This window comes from Scaptodrosophila lebanonensis, unplaced genomic scaffold, assembly GCF_003285725.1.
Source record: "Scaptodrosophila lebanonensis strain 11010-0011.00,11010-0021.00 unplaced genomic scaffold, SlebRS2 tig00000072-arrow-pilon, whole genome shotgun sequence".
NCBI lineage: Eukaryota > Metazoa > Arthropoda > Insecta > Diptera > Drosophilidae > Scaptodrosophila > Scaptodrosophila lebanonensis.
The window spans coordinates 2,502,900-2,526,357 of NW_022060558.1; the positions used below are offsets into that span (position 1 = coordinate 2,502,900).

General features: G+C 37.8%; 1 protein-coding gene across 3 annotated transcripts in view; it reads right to left on the minus strand.

Annotated features, from left to right (window-relative positions):
- Positions 1-23,458, minus strand: part of LOC115625040 (ABC transporter G family member 20) — a 76,799-nt gene that overhangs the window by 8,098 nt on the left and 45,243 nt on the right. For all 3 annotated transcript variants that reach the window (XM_030519887.1, XM_030519886.1, XM_030519888.1), the window contains 5 exons: positions 14,832-14,991; positions 14,121-14,383; positions 13,931-14,024; positions 1,315-1,742; positions 603-822 (listed from right to left, as the gene is read on the minus strand). In XM_030519887.1, the coding sequence (XP_030375747.1) occupies positions 603-822; positions 1,315-1,742; positions 13,931-14,024; positions 14,121-14,383; positions 14,832-14,991 (1,165 nt within the window). The remainder of the gene's footprint in view (positions 1-602; positions 823-1,314; positions 1,743-13,930; positions 14,025-14,120; positions 14,384-14,831; positions 14,992-23,458) is intronic.

Below are 23,458 nucleotides of genomic sequence, written 5' to 3' on the forward strand. Positions count from 1 at the left end.
CCGAAAGCAAGTAAATTTATTGATGATCTCGACCGTAGCTCCTGCTCGGCCCTGCTCGGTTAACCCCCGCCCACCCATCACCATGTTCCATGATGCGTTTCTGGTATTTTGGACGATAGATAAGCAGCTGTAATTTGTGTTCGCCAACAGCCAAAGACAAAGCCAAGTCGATAAAGAGAAGGGTGTGTGTGTGTGTGTGTGTGTATGTATCTATATGTGTGTGTGCATGTGTGATTTAGATTTGTGGAGCAGGAGCATGAGCAAGCAATGCCTTCACGCGTGTGTGTGCGAGCAGTAGATTGAAGAGAAGGCACAACTATGTAGCTGGCACACATCCCTCCCCTTTTCCGACTGCTGTCCACACAAATTGAAATAAATTACACGAATGCCTTGCAGGGTCAAAACTGACAGACTAGGTGCCCAGTTGGCCAGTCGGCCAGCTGGCCAGCTGGGCGTACGGCCTTGAATAGACAGCATCAATGGGCGTTGTAAGCTCACACCATGCCCCACAATTTAGAACGGCATCCCGTTTGGCAGGCCTGAACAGCCAATGACGGTGTAAGTAATTTACATTATGCAACTATGGCCAATACTGCACTTACCACAACCATACTCTTGTTCCTGACCAGCATATCGATATAACGACAGCTCAGCATGCTCTGATGACATCCTCTGGCCACTGGACAGAACTGTTCCTCGACCATTTCCTTGGACATCTCGTGATTGGACACGGCAATTTTTAGGCCGGTTGGGTCATGACCGATTGCATAGCAGAAAAGCAATATTTGTACCACAGGCAGACCAACTATGAACAACATGATGCTAAAATGGAAAAGAATCAAGTAACAAGTACATATTAGTGAATTGTTGTAAGTTGTTCTTGTTTTTACAAAGACTTGTCTTACAACGAAATACAAATCAATTAATTGGCTTTTGTTGGCTACTACAAACACCAACTGCATTTTTACTTTCGAATTAAATAAAACATTATTTGCATTAATTTCTTGTCTTTATGCAAGTGTATTTGAAGTCAATCAATTTGGGATGACACCTGTTTTTGGCAACATCAGTTAATAATAGTAAGCAACAATAGATTTATTAAAATTTCTTTTTTCATATTAGATGCCAAATGTAAAGTAAATATTGTTTTAAAAATATATACAAGTATCTCCCATACATTTACGCATTTACACGATGTACGAGCCAAATCTCCCAAAATCACTTTCTAATTGCGTCTTGCACACACAATCGGTATTCATTAAGGAAAAAGATAGGTTCGCAACTTTTTTTCAATATCTTCGAAAAAAAACTTACCCCACATTTCGCATCATCCATAGAAAGTTTTTCCAGATGAGCGCGTGCAAATGATGCTTCTGCATGACTTGCAAGTTATACCAGAACGATGTGGGTGTTTCGTCTGCTGGTGGCAACGGTGGTGCTGCGGGTGCGGTGGTGGTTATCGGATCACGGGCAGCCGAAGACATAGAGATGTTATCACCAAATTCACCTGAGATCTCGGCAGCGTGCTGTTCGTCGGAGATGTCCAGAGCAGGGTTTGAAATGGCCGGCACAGTGACTTGCTCAACAATCTCTTGGGCAATCGAACTGCGACGCCTTTTGCCCATATTTTGCATAACGGAAAGTTTCAGGAATACATCCTCGAGGGAGTCTGCATTGTATTGCTGACGCAAAAAGTGCGGAGATTCCTCGGCAAGCATTTTGCCGCCACGCAGCAAACCAATCTGAAAGGTACAGAGTGGAAAGGATTAGATTGCATGTAACTCGTATTTATTATGTTGTTGAAATTGATTTGAAGTGCGTGCGTGCGTGCGCGAAGAAAGTGTCAGCAAGTCAATTAAACTTTTGACTTTGATGATGGGTACATACAATACACTTTCTATTAGATAGCTGCTGAAAGTTTCGTTAGACTTCAACTTCCACTTCGCCTTCGACTTGTGCTTACACAAACATTGTGCAAAAGTTTGCGCTTTTTGGTCAACGGACAAAATTATGCACATCCGGTTTTGTCGGCCATGTCGCAAGCGCCATCGATGTCGTCGCAAAGTTTTATTGACTGTTCTTGCCGTCATTGCCCCCCAAAAGCTAAACTTCTCTCTGACTTCATTGTTTTGTCTATCAGTTTAGCCCAACATTGTCTAATCCCTTGTCGCTGCCTTCGACTCCGGCTTTGCTGCAGAAACGTGCGGAAATTAACTTAATTGATTTCTGTGCCAAAGCACATGACCAGGCATGCCGAACAACATATTAAGCGTCTATGCCAAAAACTTTTTGCTTTCACAAAACTTGTTCAACGATGTCTTCATCGTCGTCGTCATCGCTATCACCGTCGTTGCTCTTTAGGCTTTGCTTGTTCATCAATTCTACGCCATTTACAAGTACGCCTTCATTTGGGCGACTAGCGTTGACGGCTTCATTAGACATGCACATAAGTGACTGGCCGACCGACTAAAGAATGTACTCTACTCGTACCAAATAGGCCAAAAAGTTTTCGCGCTTCATTTTGCTGCGGCTCGATTTTTGTCTATATTCTCGGAAATCGGTCATTTCCTACAGTTTGGCTCTGCCGGCGGCTCATCTTGATTAATTTGGCTTCGAATGGTTCTTGTTGCTGCTGCTGCTCAAGTTTTGTCTGTGTGCAAAGCCAATTAAGCTCTAAATTGAATATCAATACGAAAATAAATTAAAAAAGTTCCCGATGCTCGCGCGAAACTGGCAATTGCATTTTTATTGACGGCAGCCTGAACTATGTATGGATTGCAAATCCTATTTCATTCTTTTACTCGTATTGCCGAAATGGTTGCTGAACGCAAAATGGCAACATTTTCGTATGCGCCCATGCGTATGCTATAAATTTTTGCACAAGTGCGTGTCTGCTTGTATTCAAGTGTGGGTGCATTAAGAACCGGAAATTGAAAAAATTCACATGATATAAGAAACCAAAAAATGTTCAAGTTGAAGGAGCCATGCAGCTAGAGGTGCTTAGTTTAATGAATCGCAATTCATCGGCTTCATTTATTCAAGGAATTGCTGGTATGGTATTGCCCATAGAAAAAATTACATATTCGAGTCGGATTAGCTAGTGATGAAATATTTATTTTCTTTTGCAGCAGAGATTGCTAAATTTGCCGAATTCAGCTAAAATTTGAGACCGTGATTTTCAAAAGGACGGTTCAAGCCACCAATCTGCTGCGCGTGTTCTAGATTAAGAACCAAATGTGCTCGGTGTTTAACAAAATACGCATTAACAAGAAAGCCACACTGTTTTTCAGCTATATGGCATGAGCAAGAAAAGCATTTACTAATTCATATAGGAAATTGAGATTTTTTGCACACAAAATAATTATTATTTATTTTCATAGTCTGTCAGTCTCTTTCTTTCATCTGACTTGATAATGATCGGACGATTGTTCGTTGCTAGAATACTAGAATCATATAGATACTAATGGCACAGATATGGTGAACAAGTTTTGTTAACTCTAAAACTGTTTTTAAACTAAATTATACTACACTAATTTTTCTGATAAATCATTATTATATTATTACATACTTTTGATTCAATATAATTGAGGCAATGGTAGAGTTCTAAAAACAATTCTGGTAGTTCGAAATTGCTACTGCATTATTAGCAATATTTAAGCAGAAAGTTTTTTTTTGTTTTTGCTGTGTTTCGGTAAATTGAGAGCTGGTTGATATCTTTTCTTTGCCATTTGTTAAGGCATTGTCATTTGTATCATAAATGCATATTGAAAGTTAATTACTGTCGTTCGAAAAGTGTCCAAATCCAAATCATTATTATATTATTACATACTTTTTATTCAATATAATTGAGGCAATGACAGAGTTCTAAAAACAATTCTGGTAATTCAAAATTGCTACCGCATTATTAGCAATATTTAAGCAGAAAGTCTATTTTTGTTTTTGCTGTGTTTCGGTAAATTGAGAGCTGGTTGATATCTTTTCTTTGCCATTTGTTAAGGCATTGTCATTTGTATTATAAATGCATATTGAAAGTTAATTACTGTCGTTCAAAAAGTGTCCACTGAAGAGCATACAAAAATGGACAACTGAAGAAACTTAATATTTTCATAAACAATTGTCCTACTTCCAAGCTATCCATTTCAGATTCTGATTGCTTCACTTAATGAGTTGGAACCATCATTTGTCGTTCGCTTAATGTGTACTTTCTGTAAAGTACTATTTTTTTATAAGTAGCACATTTTTTCTGTCTCTCAAATGTTTTGCGTTATTTCCTTTGCTTTTATCAGCACTATTCGCACAAATTATCCATTGTCTGCGCACTTACTCAGGCATTTCCTGCATGTCCTTTATTAGCACAAACATTAGCACAACACACCTACATAAAACGTCAGCTGTCTGGTTCAGCACAAAAACTTGAACTTCACAGGCTTCAGCAAGCCAGCCGGGCAGGCAGGCAGGCGACAGACAGACAGGCAGACAGGCAGACAGAAGGACCCACATCAAAGCCAAGCACATTATGACACAACATCAACGCCTGCAATGGTGTCATTATTACCCATCACTGACTGATTCCTCCCACCTAAACACTTGCAGAACTTTGAGGTCAACTAACCCGACGAGCGCCATTTTGTGTTGTGGTTCCTCTATCTGCTTGCCCAAGCGCATGAGTGTGTAGGTGGGGGAGTGTGGCTTGAACCATGTAAGGATGTGTGTTTCTGTGGGTGTACGTGAGTGTATGTGTGTGTCTAGCTCAGTGCAACGCTTCACTTTTTTGACAGACAGTGCTCCCTAAATTTAATGCTTTTGCTCGTGGGAAATCGTTGGCTACCAGCACTGGAACAAAAATCGCGCATACGTCCCGTGGCCACACATACACACACACAAAGGCGCCTCTTTCTTTCTAGGAGCAGGAACAGCAGCAGCCCCTACATACTATACTCATATACAGAGTTTTTCAAACGTCCGTCTGTATTTTGTCTTACAGTCTCTATGCCTGTCTGTCAGAAAGTCTCTGTTGTACTCTCAGTTGGATGCAGCACTTTCTGCTCTAATAAATGAAATCAGGGACCGTAACATTATGTGATGGATATATTGTTACTTTTTTCGCCCAGCAGCGGCACTCGTTCTGCCAGGGCAAGCATACAGCTCTACTATTTTTTTTTTTTTTTTTTTTTTTTTTTTTTTTTTTTTTTTTTTTTGGTTTTTCTCTGGTTTCGTTTGCTTTTATTAGTTGATTTTGTCTCCTATATATTTCCTTTGTCGCGTAATTTTCCGCATGTTGCCTTTTAATAGTAAAAAGCCAAGCCAAAAATGCAAATGGACAGTCACATAATTGCTGCTGTTTCTGCTGCTTCTGCCGAAAGCTGATGAATGCCAACAGCAAAGACAAAAAATAAAAAATAAAAATAAAAAAAAAAAAACAACATCAGATGTGGCGCTGGGCCCTGTCTGTTGGAATTAACATGAGGCCAGAACAATTGGATTGACAAATAGCAGTGGCGTTGAAAACTACTCAGCCAAACTTTCACAAGCAAATTCAGATACATTTATATTTATATTTGTGTACGAGTATGTCGGTATAAGCTGACGGGTCATATTCGCTTTGATTGGCGTTTTAATGTGGCATCGCATATTCTGCGCTATTATATGCATTAAGCTTTTGCCCGCTGCACTGCAAAAATATTGCGCATAAAAATATTAACAATTCATATTACACGTATGTATGTACGTAGCTTAAAGCCATTGCCTTTTTATTATTATGGCGTAGCATTAAAGTTTTTCAAGTATTCCTTTTATGTGCATGGGGAAAAATTCGACATACGAATATAAGTATATGGATTAAAGCGAACAGGTTGAAAAATAAATAGAAAGCACACGACTTAATGGTAAGCATAAAATCGTTCGCCAGCATCAATAATTAAGTCGAGCGAATATATAATACTTCAATATTTATTTGTGGTTTACTCCTGTACAATTTTTGAGCTATATTATTTCTGGATGCTGTATTCATAACTATTTTAATTGCTGTTTATCGATTAAAGTCAACTGGAAGGAATATTCATTAGCATGGCGTAGAGCATATTTCTTATGACGAAAAGCTTTCAAGGTACTTGTATACTTCCCCATACAACTTAACGAAGCTGTGTCGTAGAACTTAGTGTACTTAACAACTCGCTCATTTCTTCTCATTTCTTGAGATAATTTTAAATACATATTTGAAATCGCTGCTTAAGTAAGATTATAAAATGTTTCGATTGATATTTTTTTGAATTAAATGGACTCCTATAGTTCTAAAATGAAAGGGTTTTATATCTGTTATAAAATTAATGACATTTATCGAAGATAAAGATCCCTTGTGTCATTTCTGAACTTTGCCTAATTGGTTTTCCATTTCGTATAAAGGTAAAGCCATATCTGTCTTTTTGTCAGTGGAATCAGGTGGAATCAATGTCTTTGTTAAATACTAAGAACAGCACTAAGTAATCAATTTTTTTATTACATTATACATTAGCTGAGCTATTATTTTATTTTTAACTTTATTTTGATAGAGCCTCTTTTAAAAGGTAGAGGCGTGTATATTTCGCAGCACATTATACATATTTATTAGTGGCAGCTAGGTAATATACATAAACTAACACTTAGAACGGGACGTTAGGCTAGCATATAAGTAATACACTTATATGTAAGAACAGATTGTAGCTGCTGGTTAAGTAAGAAGCTATAAAAGAAAGGCGCTGAAGTTTGCCTGTGGAAATATTTTAAACATTGTATATCTGCCACGCCACAGGTTAGTACCTGTGTACCTAAATAAATATTTGCAAATAATTTCAGTATTATAGTCAACGAATAATAAACATTAATACATACATCAGACTTTTTAACATCATTCTAAAAATGTTATGTTCTTTGAATAAAGATTATTTTTTGTAAATTTTCGCTGCTTATGCTGATAATATGTTTATCTACAATACTTGGTTCTTTCCGTACACCCTTCACGGGAAAGGTATAGAAACCCGAAAAGAATGAACTTTTTTTTGCGCGATTTCAGCAATTTCGCCTGAGGTAGCGACAAGAAGAATAACAAGAGGATTAAGTATTCCGGCAAACAGAACTCGTAAATGCATTTTATGCTTATTCTGAACACTTGCCTTTGTTTAAGTGCAGCAGTAGAACTTACAACCATTTTTTTTTCCCATTTCCGCTATTCTTTAATTCGTTAGCGCCAGCGGCAAAGCATATAATTTTTATGAGCATTGCCACGATTAAATGCGTTTTCAGCTTATAAATTGCACAACATGCTATAATAATTTAAAATCTGCTCTGATCGGGAGTGGGCGAGGATGAAGGGCCTTGTAGGTGTCAATTGAAGTGTCTCACTCAATCAAGTGGCACAAGGACCAAAGAGCATGTGTAAAGTAGAATTTATGAGCGCTCAAATATTTTAGCATCCATAGTTAGCATCTATAAGCAGACTAAGCGACGTGGCGCGTACTGTTGTTGTTTCTGTTTTTTTCCATAAGACTTTGTGCTGAGCCAGCAAAAAATGGAAGCCCGAAGCACTGGACAACGTTGAGGCGAGTAAGACCGGCAATGTGGAACAAATTTTTTTTACCCCAACTTGACAGTTTTTCTTCTGCATCGTTTTTCGAGCGGCGGCATGCTACATAAACTTCTGTGAGACTTGTCGAGTGACGTGCAGAATTGGCAAAAAAGAGAGATGTATGTACAAGTGGATAGTATGTACAGTAGAAACTAAATATGGCATATTTTTATTGCTATAATTCTACAAAGAGAAACTATTCATTATTTCTAGTATGGCTTAAATATATGCAGCAGTTATATGGTTTAGTTAATGAACTTAAAAAGAGTTAATGGATGTAAGAAGAAAAGTAAGTCTTTCATTAGATAACAATTTTCTAACTGTGTAATTTATTCCCAGTATCTTTAAAAATAAACATGTTTAAGAAACCGAAAGTATTTGTAAATCATTCTGTTTCTATTACAGCTACTATGTGCTAGGTCCAGATATTGAAATAGACAGGCGATTCGACTTTTCATTATTTATATCTCTAACACTCAAAAAAAATATATATAAAAATAAAATAATACAAGTAAAAACCATAAATTCGGATGTCCCGACTCTGTACATATGTTTACAATAATTATAGAAAATAAAAATAATTAAGAAAATTAAACAAGAAAGGAATGCTAAAGTCGAGCAGGCTCAACTCTTTAATACCCCGTACCACCCCACAAAAAAAATTATTAAAAAAATTAAATTAATTTAAATAATTCATTAAGTTAAATATAAAATATTCCATATACGTATAGATACATTTACATCAGAATCGTGTCTATGCGCGTTTGTGTACTTGTACATATGTATGTATGCAATATACAAGTATAATTATGTCAAAGCAGCAACAAATACAGGTGCGGACACCGCTTGGGCTTGGTTATATGGCTATAACTTCCTATATATATAACCTTTGTAATTAACCTACCATAATGAAACTTGGTATACGGACATATAATCACTATCTGGGTGTGACTACCAAATTTTAGTTAATAATTGCAAGAATTACGGGGTGGAGTGGGGGGGGGGGGGGGTGCATCGGAAAAAATGAACAAACTCGTCCTTTCTCGGGCTCAGGAGAATCTGTATACCAAATATGGTTATTCTAGCTCTTATAATTTCTCAGATCCTTGCGTTCATATAGACAGACAGACAGACAGATAGACGGTCAGGCGGACATGGCTATATCGACTCGGCTTGTCATTAATTTTTTAACAAAGTCTATTTCTATCTAGAACTTTTAAAAAACAGAAGACTTTTTAAAATTTTTTAAAAGAAGTGGCTTATTGTTTTCTTTGTCGACTGATAACGTTAACATATTGTACATACTTGTATTGCAGTTTGTAAAAATAATAATCAAATTTATTTATTAGGCTAATTTATGAATTATGATTCTTCTTCCTCAAAAATATTTGCCTTGTTGCCAAGTGTTAGAAAAAGGAGGAGCGTTTTAGCGCAGACTGATCACTGGGCTTAAGTTATTTGAAATTATTTTAATGGCTATTTTTAAACAAGAAAGGAATGCTAAAGTCGAGCAGGCTCAACTCTTAAATACCCTGTACCACCCCACAAAAAAGTAATTAAATTAATTAATTAATTTAATTAAATTAATTAACTAAATTAATTTAATTAATTAACTAAATATTAACTAATTAAATATAAAATATTCCATGCATGCATACATACATTTACAATTACATCAGAATCGTGTCTATGCGTGTTTGTGTACTTGTACATATGTATGTATGTGTGCATTGAGCCTGGTTATATGGCTATAACTTTCTTTCCGATCATTCTATCATAATGAGACTTGGTATACGGTTATATAATTACTAATCTAATGTAACTACCAAATTTTAGTTCAAAATTCCAAGAATTACGGGAGTTATAGAAAATCGGTAATAGGGGGGGAGTGGGGGGGTGGATCAGAAAAAATGAACAAACTCGTCCTTTCTCGGTCTCAGGTGAATCTGTGTACCAAGTTTGGTTATTCTAGCTATTATACTTTCGGAGATCCTTGCGTTCATACAGACAGACAGACGGACAGACGGACAGACAGACGGACAGACAGACGGACAGACGGACATGGCTATATCGACTCGGCTTGTCGTGCTGATCAAGAATATATATACTTTGTGGGGTCTACCAAGCCTCCTTCTGTGTGTTCCATGTGCACTCGCACTAAACTAATATACCCTTGTACCCTTTGGGTACAGGGTATAAAAATGTCAAATAGAACGATTATAAGAGCCATTGCTACATCAGATAAGGATATTTAAAGTGATTTGATGAAGACCAGATGAATGGTTTTGGTTTTCTAAATGGGGTGCTCTCCTACATCTTAGGTGTCAATTGTATAGTCTATCGATCTTTGTAACAGATATATTTCTTTATAAGTAGCCCAATTATGATATGGAGACAAAATTCTTGCGACATCTTATACAACTTGCTGGCGATCAATAAAATTGAAATGGGAAGAAGTACTATTTGATAAATCGCGACATTTTTAAAAGTTCAGTCAACGCACTCCGGCCCGTATTCTTATGCACGTAGTTACAAGTATGTAGGTATAAAATGTATGTATGGACATACTACTGGCTAGTCAATGCGTTAGTAGCAGGAGATGAGAAAAGAAAAGAAAAACGTGCCTCACAAAAGTAGCAAAGCTGGGAAGGGAATTTGCTGCCGATGCTGAGGCATCAGCTCAAACGCTCTCTCAAAAGCTGTTTTTGCCTATCTTGTTGTTGTCGCTGTTGTTGTTGTTGTTGTTGTTTATGTTGTCTGTGTATGCATGTATGTGTATTTATATTTCAACATCTAACACGTGTTCAATGATAGCAATTAAACACCACCACCAAAGTCAATGGACAATCAAAACAAGCGTCAGACAAAACTGGCAATACAGCACTTTGCTGTTTTGGGATTTGGTTTTGAATGCTCACATTTCCACACACATACTCGTAGAAGCCGGACCACTTTTTATGATCTGCATATCCGGGGAAGGTTCTGCATTCATAAAGCCATAAATTTTGGGCGGATAACAATTCCGATTGTGTTTGCAATTCAGCGGCTGCTTGGATTATTAACTGACTTTGCGGACTGCTCCTAACTTTGTTCATTGTTTTAGGTACTGAATTGTTTTTTATTTTATATGACAGGAAGCGACCGGCTTTGCGGTGGGAGGAGATCAGTCTACAATAATAACACCAACAACCAACAACGTATTTTCTATTGCTGACAGTGATTTTGTTTATTGGCCATAACTCTTTACCGCAATGAGTGCGCGGCAGCCATTTGACAAGGGTGCGATGGCCCAGAACGTGGCTGGGCATGTCAATGGGGGAAGATGTGGAATGGTTCCCGCTGTGTGTCCATTAAACTGTCGCAGCATGTGGTCGTACGTATATGCGTTTGGAATGACCCTTTTCGAAGCATCTGTGGGGTGCAGATTGTCGAATTGAGCTCAAATCGAAAGGACATTGGAGTTAGCTTTAAGAGCAGTGTTAAGCTGACGTTAAACTCCAAAGCTTTGTGAAATTAAAAGTTGACGAGCTGCTTAGATCTTTTACAGCAACTTTCACAGTGATCCATAAAATCACAATAATATTGGAATGTCTTATTTAAGTCCTGTACGTAACGTAATTGATTTTGTAGAAGCCAAAAAAATAATAGCTATCATGTGTGTGTTTCAAATTACTTTTCACGTTATCCACAAATTTTTTGGTTTTTTTTTTTGCCCTTTTGAGTAAAAGTGAACAATTTTCCAGCGCCCAAATGCTCCAGCACAGGCTATTATTTCGAGCTTTCTTACACTTAAAATATAATATAATATATACATATAATATAAAATTGAATACATATGTATGTACCATAAATTTAAGGCCGTTGTAATATTTAGTATTTCGTAGAGCAACGCTGTCGAAATAAACTGCAGTGCAAAAAGCTTGTTGGCCGTTAATTAAAATTGTTAAAATTGGAAAGCTACTCTACTTGTATGTATTAGAAGTAGGATTGGTAGCTTTGGACGGAGTGAAGGCATTTATAAATAATATGGCATGGTCAAGTATATCTGCAAGTCTTGTACTTGCACCAATTTTAAACCGGATACTCGTGTTTAAGTAATTTCCCGACATAACATCAAATACGGCTTTGTTCTGAGAGTGTGTGTCCATCGATCAATAATTTTTATGTTTCATAATTTTAGAGCATTTCTTTCAGGCGTTTGAGCTCTATATGAAGTGTATATAGTTCTATTAACATCAATAACATTGATACCACGCCTAAATGTTGTTTAATTTTTATTTCATTCTTCAAAAAGCAAAAGTCAATTACAGGATAAATTTAAGGTTTCTTTATATAATGTTTCTTTCTTTATAAAACTGTTTTAAATTTGTTTAGCTTAGAAAAACGGACACATATAGCATAAGTACTATTGCTCGGAAAATATATATTTTCGTTATTTATTTTTTCATTTACAGGCTTTAATTGTTTTAATTAATGAGTTTAAAAACACTAACTAATTAACACAATAATTATAATTTGCAAAAATTGTAACGTCGAACAAATAAAATGTAGACAGAATATTTTAAAAAATTATTGAACGATCTGATAAAATATGAAGGAAAGTTACGAGGAAATTGAAAATCTTTGTATTCATTGCATTCCCTTCTTTTGATCGAAAAATTCTGTTGGGCTGCAGCGAAGCTATTCAGTTAATTATATTTGTATACAACAAGCTGATCTGATTCCTCTTATTTTTTGTTTTTTAAATATTATTTCCTGCTTTGGCTTATTTTCAAACGTCGGCACTGCAGTGATATATGGACTCAAGCCTTAGAGCAGTTTGTGTGTGGCTGTCCTTTGTTCCCTTAGCGTGTAAGTCCATATGTGTTTCGTGCGGAGTTGTTTGTTTTATGTTTTTAGAGATATGTACATAGCTACAACGAGTATATGTCTGTATGGTCGTGTGTTTGTATGCTTGTGTACATCCCGTGCGTGTCGCTTGAGTATCTGTCGTCGTTCTATCAGTCCATCTATCTGTAACTGTCCATAGCGACGCATGTTTGTTTGTCTGTGCTTTGTCACGCTTTATTTTTGTGGATTTCTTTTTCATATTTTTTCTGGTCCCCCTCCTTTTGGGCGCAGTTCATTGTTTGCACCACGCATTGGTCATTCAAGCAAGGGCATTAAATGGCCAGCCCACACACAAACACACACACTCACATGTGCACACTCGCACACACTTACAGATGCTCATAGAGCGCGTGTTGATTATTGTCCCCGAGATTTGTGCGTTCCCGTTGCCAACATACATAAATAAATCTGAAACTGAAGTAAATTTTGCAATGTGTCTCGCTCGGAAATGCCTCGTAAATCGTGCCAGAGCCATAGGTCAACAGACGGACGGATGGAATATATGTATATAGAGACAGACACCCCGGCAGTAATATGCTATTTCTTTTTCATCCTCTTCGCCGACTGAATGACGCTGGACACAGATTTGCTGCAAGCGCGCGCAGGATACAAATTTGCCGTAGCGCATTGTGTCAGTCTGGTGGCCCTAGCTGCTTGGGCTGTCTTTGCAGCTTGGCTCGGAGGAAGCACTTACCGCCGCGTGTTGACAGCGCACACTTGAGCCGATAAGCGCGCCGGCGCATGGAGTAGGGACTTATGGTCCCATGGTGCTGTATGTTAGCTGAACTTTCACCTAAGCGTCTGTGTGTATGTGCACGCACATGTGTCTACCTATATTATTACTCATACGCCACATATTGCAAATAGACGTGCAAACTGTGACAATAAATTACAGGCAAACAATGATAGACAATGGGATACACGGTTGACTGCCATCTCAACAGAATCAGAATCAAAGTCTGCCTACGACAGACTTATTCGGTTGTTAAAGAATATACCAGAATTTTAAGATGATTATATTCAATTCTCTTTACGAAATACAATAGCGCTGCATTTTCGCAATTTAAGACAAGTTCCAAACCACTACTATATAGCACAAACAGCTACGTTTATACGTAGTTAGCAATGAAGTGGCCCGTAAATGGAGGTTTTAAGAGAGATAATACAGGTGTTTGAGTAAACTTAATTTGCACTCAAATCTATGCTACAAGTATTTTTCAAGTAAGCTTTTGCTAGTTTTTGAATTTAAGCTACCAATTAGTTGTAATGGAACCAACATTATATTCGAGACTTATTTATAAAGGTTGATGAATTTTGTGCAAAGTTTTTAAGCGAAAAATATTTAGCAATTAATGAAAAGAAGTGAATTGCAAATGTCGGCACTGATGCTTTGTGCACAACATTGTTGACTAATTTTCAGTTTCCATATGTAGAACTTACCACATGGGCCTGTGCACATTCCTCTATGTAATGCGTGGTGATTATCACAGTTGTGTGACTGTCATTCGTAATTTTGACCAAATGATCCCAAATGCTGTGAATGTAAATGGAAAAAGGCAAAGAGTTAATGGACCGTTTTAGTGGTGTTGCGTCGCTGACAAATATGTCCTAATGCTGTGGATACACGCACCTTTGTCGCAGTACCGGATCCACGCCCACAGTTGGCTCATCAAGTATCAGAAGCTCCGGCTCATGGAGCAGTGCGACAGCCAAGCTCATGCGTCGCTGCTGGCCACCACTGAGGTTCTTGACGAATTTCGAACCATTTGGCATATTGAGCAATTTCAACAGGAATTCGGTCCGATCCTCAATGTCGCTGCGGGACATGTGGGCAATCAGGCCGAAGTAGATTAAAGTCTCGCGCATTGTAAACTCGCCATACAGCGCCACTTCCTGTCGGGATACACAGAGAAAGAGAGCATAAGGGAGTGAAGCACAGAATAGGGAAATATAAACAAATCCACATACAAACTCACACACACACAGGCAAGTGCATGCGCATAGTTTGCATTTATGGAAAAATTTGTTGCATACTTCTGCGCGCACATTCTTTACAATCCACACTGGTTACGGGATTCCGAGCAACCAAATAAACAGAAAGGAGCGGGCGAAAATTTATTATTTGCGCTTTGTGAAAATTAAAAGTTTTATGCAACAGCATTTAAAACTTTTGACCGCTCTGTTTTCTTTTACGCTTTGCTTTGGATTTTTTGTTCGTGTATGTGAGACAGCATTTTATTGCGTTTATTTAATTTAGTTAAAGTCAAGAACTCTCGTTGAGCTCCTGCTTTTCAAGTACCGTAGCAATAAAAAGCGCATAAAATATTCAACGTTAACTCACCTGTGGCATATAGCCAATTCGCGGACCAGGCACACCGGATCCGCGCGAGCCCGGTCGACCACCCAGCACCCAAATTTCGCCCGAATTGAGACGCCGACGACCGACGATGCAAGAGAGCAGCGTGGTCTTGCCACAGCCAGAGGCACCCAGGAGACCATAGCTGCAAAAGCACAGAGATGAGTTGAAAGTTTGTTATGTAATAAAATGCATATAGATAAAAACAAACACACACAGGCACACACACAAACACTCTCCTATACACACATGTGCGCCTCTTCACAGGCAGTGCAACGAGCTGCATTTAACTTGAGTGCTATAAGACCGAATCGGCCAAGCCACAAACATTTGGGCGCTGTTCAGACAATGTAGTAGATGCCCAAAAATTTGGCACTTGAAGCTTCAGAATTTATGTAGTTGAGTTCAACTTGTCACAAAAGGATTTGTCCACACAAACAATTCCCGCAGATTAACAATTAATTAGTTAGTTTACTAGGGCTGTTATAAGTTAAACTGTGTCTTAAGTTGATTAATATTTTTTAAAGAAAGATTCATTAGGAACATCAACTAGTATAGCTTTCACAGCCTAGCCTAGCCTAGTAAGCCTTGGGAGTTCACATAAGAACTATATTTCGTCTATGATTTTAAGTAAAAGAATTTCTGTAAAAGGTTTAATACTAAATCCTAATTAGTTGTAATGGTATCTTATGAAATGTCATTCGTGTCTTATTATTAAAAGCAGCACTTGCCAAGCGCTTTTAAATGGTAGATTTGACATATATTGAGGTGGCATCATCACCAGCACCAACAAGTTTCAGATGAAATTTGTTTCACAGTCTGAACTTTACTGTCAATAGGCAGTGTAGATACATCTAGCTGTTGAAACCTAGGCAGATAGATAAATATTTTCAGCCCCTTTTCTCACACACATAGCCGCACACACATACAAAGCTATGGAAAGCATCAGGTGAAAAATCAACTGTGAATAGTTTGCGAAAATATTCAGGCGTACAAAACTTTTATTTCTCGCCGGCATCGTCGTCGACGTGGCCGTCGTGGCATGTGGCCCGCTTATCTCATATGTAGCTGTTGCAAAATATATTTAGGGAATGTTTAGCAGAGCTTAGCGCGCGCCAGTGCCTCAATGGAGGACCCCCACCCTGTGCCACCCCTTGCTGTTGTCCTGGCTTTTTTATTACGTGCGCAGCGCGCAAGTTTAGAAAATTGTTAGCTTGGCTTGTCTCCTGAAGTGTGTGCATGGACCTGCATATCCATGTGTGAGCATATATAGTATATATATGTATGTGTGATTGTGTGCTTAGCCATGAATAACATGCAGGTCGAAGTGACTGCGCTTTGCATGTGTGCGTTGGGTAGAATGGGTGTGAGTTTGTTTGAGCTACAACGGAGGCAAAGGGTAAATAAAAGAGCAACGCGGCTTAAAGCCAACACTAGACTATTTAAACACTAAGCAACGATGCTCTTAAAGTGGTCTACCTGCGGGGGGTGAAGCCATGTGAATTATGATGTAGGTGTTGGCCATCTGAGAAGCTAAATTAGACCAGCATGAAGGCAAGGTGATTAAAGCTGGTAATAAAATACTTTATTCTATTAGTTGCTTTATTCAAGTATATTCAGCTATAAATAACGAATAGTTTAGTAAAATGAATGTAATAGGGAGAACGAAGTCCGCTCTATTATGTACTTTTTCCTCATTCAGCTACACTCTTTTTATACTTATAGCTAAGTTATGTGCAAATGAATTTACATTTTAAATAACAAAATATAAAAAATTATGAAGAAGAAATTGTGGAGGTAGCTAGAGATTTTTTGGTAAATTGTTTTCAGTTGTCGTTTGCGTACATCGAATAAATATCTTTATAGATATCCCCGTTTCGGAATGGACTCTTAGAGTCTTATTTCTTTTATCGGAAGAATTAAAAGTTTAATTTTCAGATATTAAATTAATCATCTGTGTACCACTTTGCCATCAAAGAATTTAATTCGGAAGACAAACTTAGTTGCTGAGTAGGCAACAGCTTACATAATTACACAAATTAGGTTTGGTTGTTCAGTTTACAGTATTCGAGTTGGCTTAAAGCTAGGGGCCTTCAGTCTGGGCTCGCCCTTAACTCGTTTTGTGCACACCTTCAATTCAACCGCAATGTGATTTGCCTGCCACAACATTTTTAGCATAAAATTCAACGTCATAAAGCACTCACAAAAAGCGTCAAGCGCAAATGGGCGGCTGACGTGCTGGTAGTTGCTTGTGCATGCCAAAGGAGCGCAAGGAGCCCTGACTATTAAACCGCCAAGCGTACAACAATAACAACAACAACAATATATTCCTGGGCTTCGACGTGCTGCAGAAACATTTCGAGCCACAAATTACCATCATTTACCTGTGGTGTGCGCATAATTTAGACTGCGTTTTTGTAGTTGGCTTTATGCGCTTGTTTTTATTGTTTTTGTTGCATTAACAAACAAACAATAAACGACGTCAAATGGCAGCGACAATGGCGCTGACGAGGACAAAAATGCCGACGCCACTGAAGCCTTTGCCGTCACCATCACCGCAAACCAACGACGACCAAGTTGATTTTTTAACCCATTAACCTTTTTGCCCAGCTTAGTTCTGTGTTCTGTTGTTGTTGCTGATGAAAAGAGCGGCACACAAAGTTATTTCAGCCGCCACTGTGATTGATGATTTGTGCAAGGAAATAGTTTTCCGTCATGACAGCCGACCCCGTTGCCCTGCCCTGCTCGTCCGCACCATTCGACTTGCACTGAAATATGCGCTAATTAATTGTCATTTGCCATATCAGTGTACCGAGTTGGGGACTCTGTATCTGCAGTGTCATTTGTCATTAGGTATTTGATTTTTGAAATACACTGCGCAACACTCAATTACTTAATACTATCGACTATAAATTCACATACTTTCAAAGCACTTAGAATTTCAGCTCATAGAGATAACAGCACATTTATATATGAACTAACTTTTTAAATAAATTATTTTCTGCATTGGGAAATGAATACTACTTGTACATTATTTGTGAATGCCCGCAGCTTTTAATTTGTATAATTAATATATAGCCGTTCGTGACCTGTTCCGTTCAAAATATTTCCTTCAGACGCTTGAGCCTCCACTTATTTGTTTTGTATTAATTGTGGCAATCAGACTCCTACTCTATGTTCAGTAATTACGGGTTATTTTGTATTAAGTAATTTCCGAAATAGCAAATAATTGACTTTGAACTAACGGCAGTTGGAAAATTTGCTCGGAAAAATCGAAAAATCGTTTTGAAGGGTCCATGCTGGTGACTAATCTGCATATCAATCTGTTTTCATTTCATTAAATAAATGAATGTACATGAAATAATTATTTATAATGTATACCTAATAATATATAAAGATACATATTATCTTTAGGCCACATTTTATTTGATCTCATTAGTAGTAGTATTTAATCAAAAATTATTGTTTTATTTGCTAAATTTGATTGCAATCTTTGCTATTTTCTGTTTTCTGGCATTCCTCAAGGAACTTGTTGACATTATGAATCGAATCGATAATGCCACGTTTATTTCCATGGAAACTGGTATTTTAGCTTTAGAAGTACAGGCTGACATTTTTCACATACTTTTAGACATTTTATACCGGAAAACACACAAAAGCTATTCTTAAGCACCCACATGAACGATGCATGTTACAGATATTAATGAACGACTTAAGTATGTTTTTAACTTATTTCAAAATGAAAAGTCCTGCTGCAGGGGTATACCTATAAGTTCCGAAGTTAGCGTACTTATGTACTATTCTGCAATTTTTCATTTTGATTGGGGTATTTATAAATCATTTTTCAGAAATGATGTTAAGTCTATTGAGTCGTAGAAGTAAACATTTTAAAAACTTTGAGAACATCCGGGAGCAAATGCTGCTGGCTGCGGACTTGAATTCGATTATGAAATTAAATATTAATATGAATTTGGAAACAGCATAAAAGAAAATAAAGTAGCACTACTAAATGGGTTCTATCTCTGTGAAATGCTTTCCTGTAATCTTAAATGAAAGATTTTACGAATATAGAATACCAGTTATTTTTTGTTGTGCATGTTTCCACATGAAGAATATATAATGCGTGAGTCTACATACTATACTACTATACATATAAAGAAACAAGGCATTTAAGAATCACTTGTATTTATTTATTTGTTATAATATTGGAATTGAATTAAATGTTAATTTTTTTAGTAGTATCAGCAACGTAACATGATTAGCTAAAGTATTGAAAAATATTTAAGTAAACAGCAACACCAAATGACGTTCAATTAAATCGAAACGAGTAGCAGAGTAGAATTAATAACGCAGAGCAGTGTTATTCGTTGGCGTAACGAATCTTCATCTTGTTTTTCACACTCATATGCCATGCGTGTGGAAATGGAGTATAGTATGTTTGTTTGTCTGTCTGTGGTCGGAGCGTCGACCGTTAATTAAATTTTATGTTTGCCTATTTTCTTGAGCATGATGTATCGGAATGCAGGTGGGGCGATTGTCTCCGTGACTCACTCTCGTCAAAACTTTGCACTTGACTTTAACAATTAGTTTGCCCCCGAGAATGTTGTTGTTATTGCCGCAGCTGCCGTTTCTCTTGTAATTGTTGCTGTTGTTGCTAAGCAGCGCGTCACAGGCAATTACAGGCGCGGTAATGCGTATTTAATTAACAAGCTTACTTAGTAGTTTTCCATGGTAAATTACGCGCATTGTTGGCAAATGCGCCTGGCGAACTGAACTGAACTGAATGAATGACTGAATGAATGACTGAATGAATACCCGACAAACTAACCCAAAGAGAGTGGGTGAGCAAGTGTCGAATTGCCCGCCCGCCCCCAGTCCAATTAGAAGGTAAACTTTGTTATGGGTGGCCATTGAACTTTGACGGAAACTTGCTCAAGTGAAGTTGAACTACATGAATGCAAAGGTTGGTATTTGGAGCTCTGTACTTTGAACGGAGAAAACGAAGAATAAAAGTAAGGTTTATTTTGAAGTCAGCTTTTCATATTAACAATCTTTTCCTCTTCATAGAGAATTGCTGATTTAGTTGCACATTCAAATAAGAGGAATGCCATTTTACAATCGTTTTTAATCATTTAAGTCCTTTATTTGTTAATGGAAACTGTTTTGCAAAAGTTTGGTTATTGATTCCTTTAGAATGTTGGTCTGCTGTCTTCTCGTCTGCACGTTCACATTTTCATGCATATTTCCAATCGCCGTCAGAGCTTTATAACAGCAAACATAGAACAAAGTCTATAGTAACAATATTTTCAAACAAAAGCCAACTCTAACAAATATCAAACTTTGGTACACATTTCAAACAATATGAAACACGTTTTGGCTTCAGGCCAATAATCCGCAACAGCTGCATATCATAGCTATATGGAAACGCCCTCCTCTCTGCGACCACTCTTCACATCAAATGCACGTTTTCTCCTACTTTTCCCGTTCTACTGCCAATACTGTACCACTGACCAAAGCAACACAACTTTTGACTACAAAAGTCAAACAATTGCACAACTAGGCATATGCTTGATGTTTTTCTCAATTAAACACAGCACATACGCATACATTACGCACGCCTAGGATACGGGTATGTGTGATGGCCAGCCATATAAAAGGCATAAAACTCAGACGGCGTCAATGAATGTATGCTAATAATTAAAATTTGCTGGCATAAAAGACAAAAGCGGGGCAAAAGTGACGTCATGAACGAATAAATCTTGCTCTCTCTTTCTATACCTTTCACTCATCCGCTGCGTGAGCTGGAAAACTTATGAAGTGCTCGTATGTGTGCATGAGATCAAGCAGAGTTACAGTTGTACGTGCTGACCAACAACAGCAGCTACAATAACTTCTATAAAGCACTGGACCAGCATGACTCACGAACTGACTTAAGTCATAACAATGACATTCAAATGGACTGAGAGACGGCAGCATAACTAACTGGAAGCAAAGTTGAAGTTGCAGTTGCATTTACTGTTCGGATTTTTCTCCCAACATCACCCTATAGCTCATCCATTTGTGGTCTATTCTGCTAGTGAAGGGCTACTACAGAGCTGCTGTCCATTTTAATTTCCATGCATGAGCATGTGGCAAATAATTTAAACAAATTCGTTGCAAAAAAGCTAAAATCATATAAATATTTGCAGCTTTTGTTTTTGTTGCTGATGATGATTTTGCCTATAAGTTCTTGTTGCTAAAGTTCGCCTTTTCGTGTAGGTATGTATGTGGTTGTCTGTTTACTGTGCGGTCAGTTAGCTTGGCTGGCCAACAAAACCAAATATTTTTGCTAGGCAAGTGAACTGTTTGGGGGCGAAGACAATAAAGGAGAAGATGCAGAGGTGAGGGTGTTGCGCCAGGCATAGACAAACAACAACATTCATGCTCAGCAGACAGCCGCATGTTGTTCGTGTCTGTTCATGTACGAGGGATGAATGGAAAGTTGCTGAAATAATTGCATAATTGGCGACTAGTGAATAAGAAATTCTATTCACTCAAACTGTGTTACAAACTATTTCGAAAAAAATTCAGATACCATTTTTTTTCGTTGCTATCTAGCTTAAAAATAAGTGATTATTTGATTCTATAAATAAATTTCTACTAGTCATTGTATAGAAAAAATCCTTTGCAGCTGGGGCATCATGAAATTCGCCTACTCAGTCTCTATATTGATCAATATTTATCAAAGTTACAGCAATGGTAGAGTCAAAATTATACGCTTTAGCATTGAATCTTAATCAAACATACATGATACAACGGCATATTTCCTATTATATGCTGAACATTTGTTTGCTTGATTAATTACCATTATAATATCTAGCAACAATCTTACAACAACAACAAAAATGTTTAAGGTACGCCGTTTTGTTCCAATTATTTCAAGAAATTTCTGTTGGAATTAATGGAGTTCCGACTCAGAGTTCAAAAGGTATTTTCTCTTCATATATTTTCATGTTCACTTATTATTTAATTTATTAAATATTCATTACTTCCATATAAGTAGTATTTACAAAAAATCTCATTCCATTAAAGAAATACACGATATGAGGATCTTTCGAAGGGCCTTCGCTTCGCATTTCTGCTTCTGAAGGAATAAAATAGTGCAGCATACTTTTGGGGGTATGCCAAAGGAGTTGAAATGGGGAGCAGCAGCGCAGTGTGTTGCTGCTAATTCTGTAGTGGTAGTTGATATTGTTGTTGTTTGTATTTTTGCAGTTGTAAGTTTGTGCGGCATAGCTGCTACATATCAGTTCCCATGTGTGTGTGCATTCATATTTGTGTGTGTGTCTGTGTGCATGCATATGGATGGCACGGTATTTTGTAACAATTTTAAATATTTTTCATGCATATGCTATCTATGCTTTTTATCCGCTTTTTCCTCTTGTACATTTTATTGCTATTTTACTAGTTTTGTTTCGTTTAACTACTGTCAGTCAAACAATACTATTGTGCATTTTAATGTCAGACATATAGTCTGTTGATTTTGTTGTTGTAATAATTCTAACATTCGTGCACTTTGCTGTTCTGGGCATGGAATTCGGCTTTAATTAAGTTTGCAAGTGACAAAAATTTGTGCACTGCTCACCTCTCTCCTTATCCAATGGATTTGTGTTGTCCTGCTTATTAAAATGAAAGCGCAAATTGAGTTTGCCAGAAACTTTTAAAGTGAGAGAAAGCGGGACAGGCAGCAATCCTGTAGAGTCTAAAATGCGTCCGCAACAATTAGGTTTATGCAACTTTGGCAAATATTTGACTGCTTGAAAAAATTGCACCAAATTTTTGCGAGCATTCTATTTGCTTCGTTAACCACCGAATTTTCTATGTCTGTCTGTTAGATAGTTTCTCTCTCTCTCTCTCCCTCTCTCTCTCTCTCTTTATATCCCTATCCCTCTCCCTAGTTCTTCAGTTGGTGACTGGACTGCAAAAGTTCGGCCGTGTCGCTGAGCATTATGCTAAACTTTCTTATGCTTTTGTCAAACGCAGGCAGCAGTCCACAGAAGCTGGCAGAAGTTGCCAGTGACCAAACCCAAATGCATTTCCAAACCAATTACAAAATGTTCAAGTTCCCCCAAAGAGTGCAAAAGGGAATGTGGAGGACCAAGTCCAAGCGAGGGAACAAACAAAAGTGGCCAAAAAGTGGGCGAGAGCCATAAGAATAGTTGCGTCATTGCAAACAATTGCAATTTATTAAGCCAAGAGCCGGCGAACAAGTTGAGCAGACAGCGAACGGACGCAAAGTGCAAACAATGACCCACAAGCTGTAGATACACTCTCGAGCACGATGAGCAGAAGCAGCTATCCAGCGATGCTGCTGCTCCACCATAATTAAAAGTGAGTTCGACAATGCTGTGCACATTGCTCATACGCCCCGCTGTACGCATTTATTATGCGCTACGGCGCCTGCACACAACTTGTAATTATGTTGCAATAAGTTTTTGGTCAAGGACCTGCCACTGTTGAAGCGGAACGTTAGTGCGCACGTTACAAATACATATGTATGTGGTCAAGCACCTCAATTCCTCCCGCCCTCGCCCACACCCATCGATCCAATCTAGTGGATGAAACAGCAGACA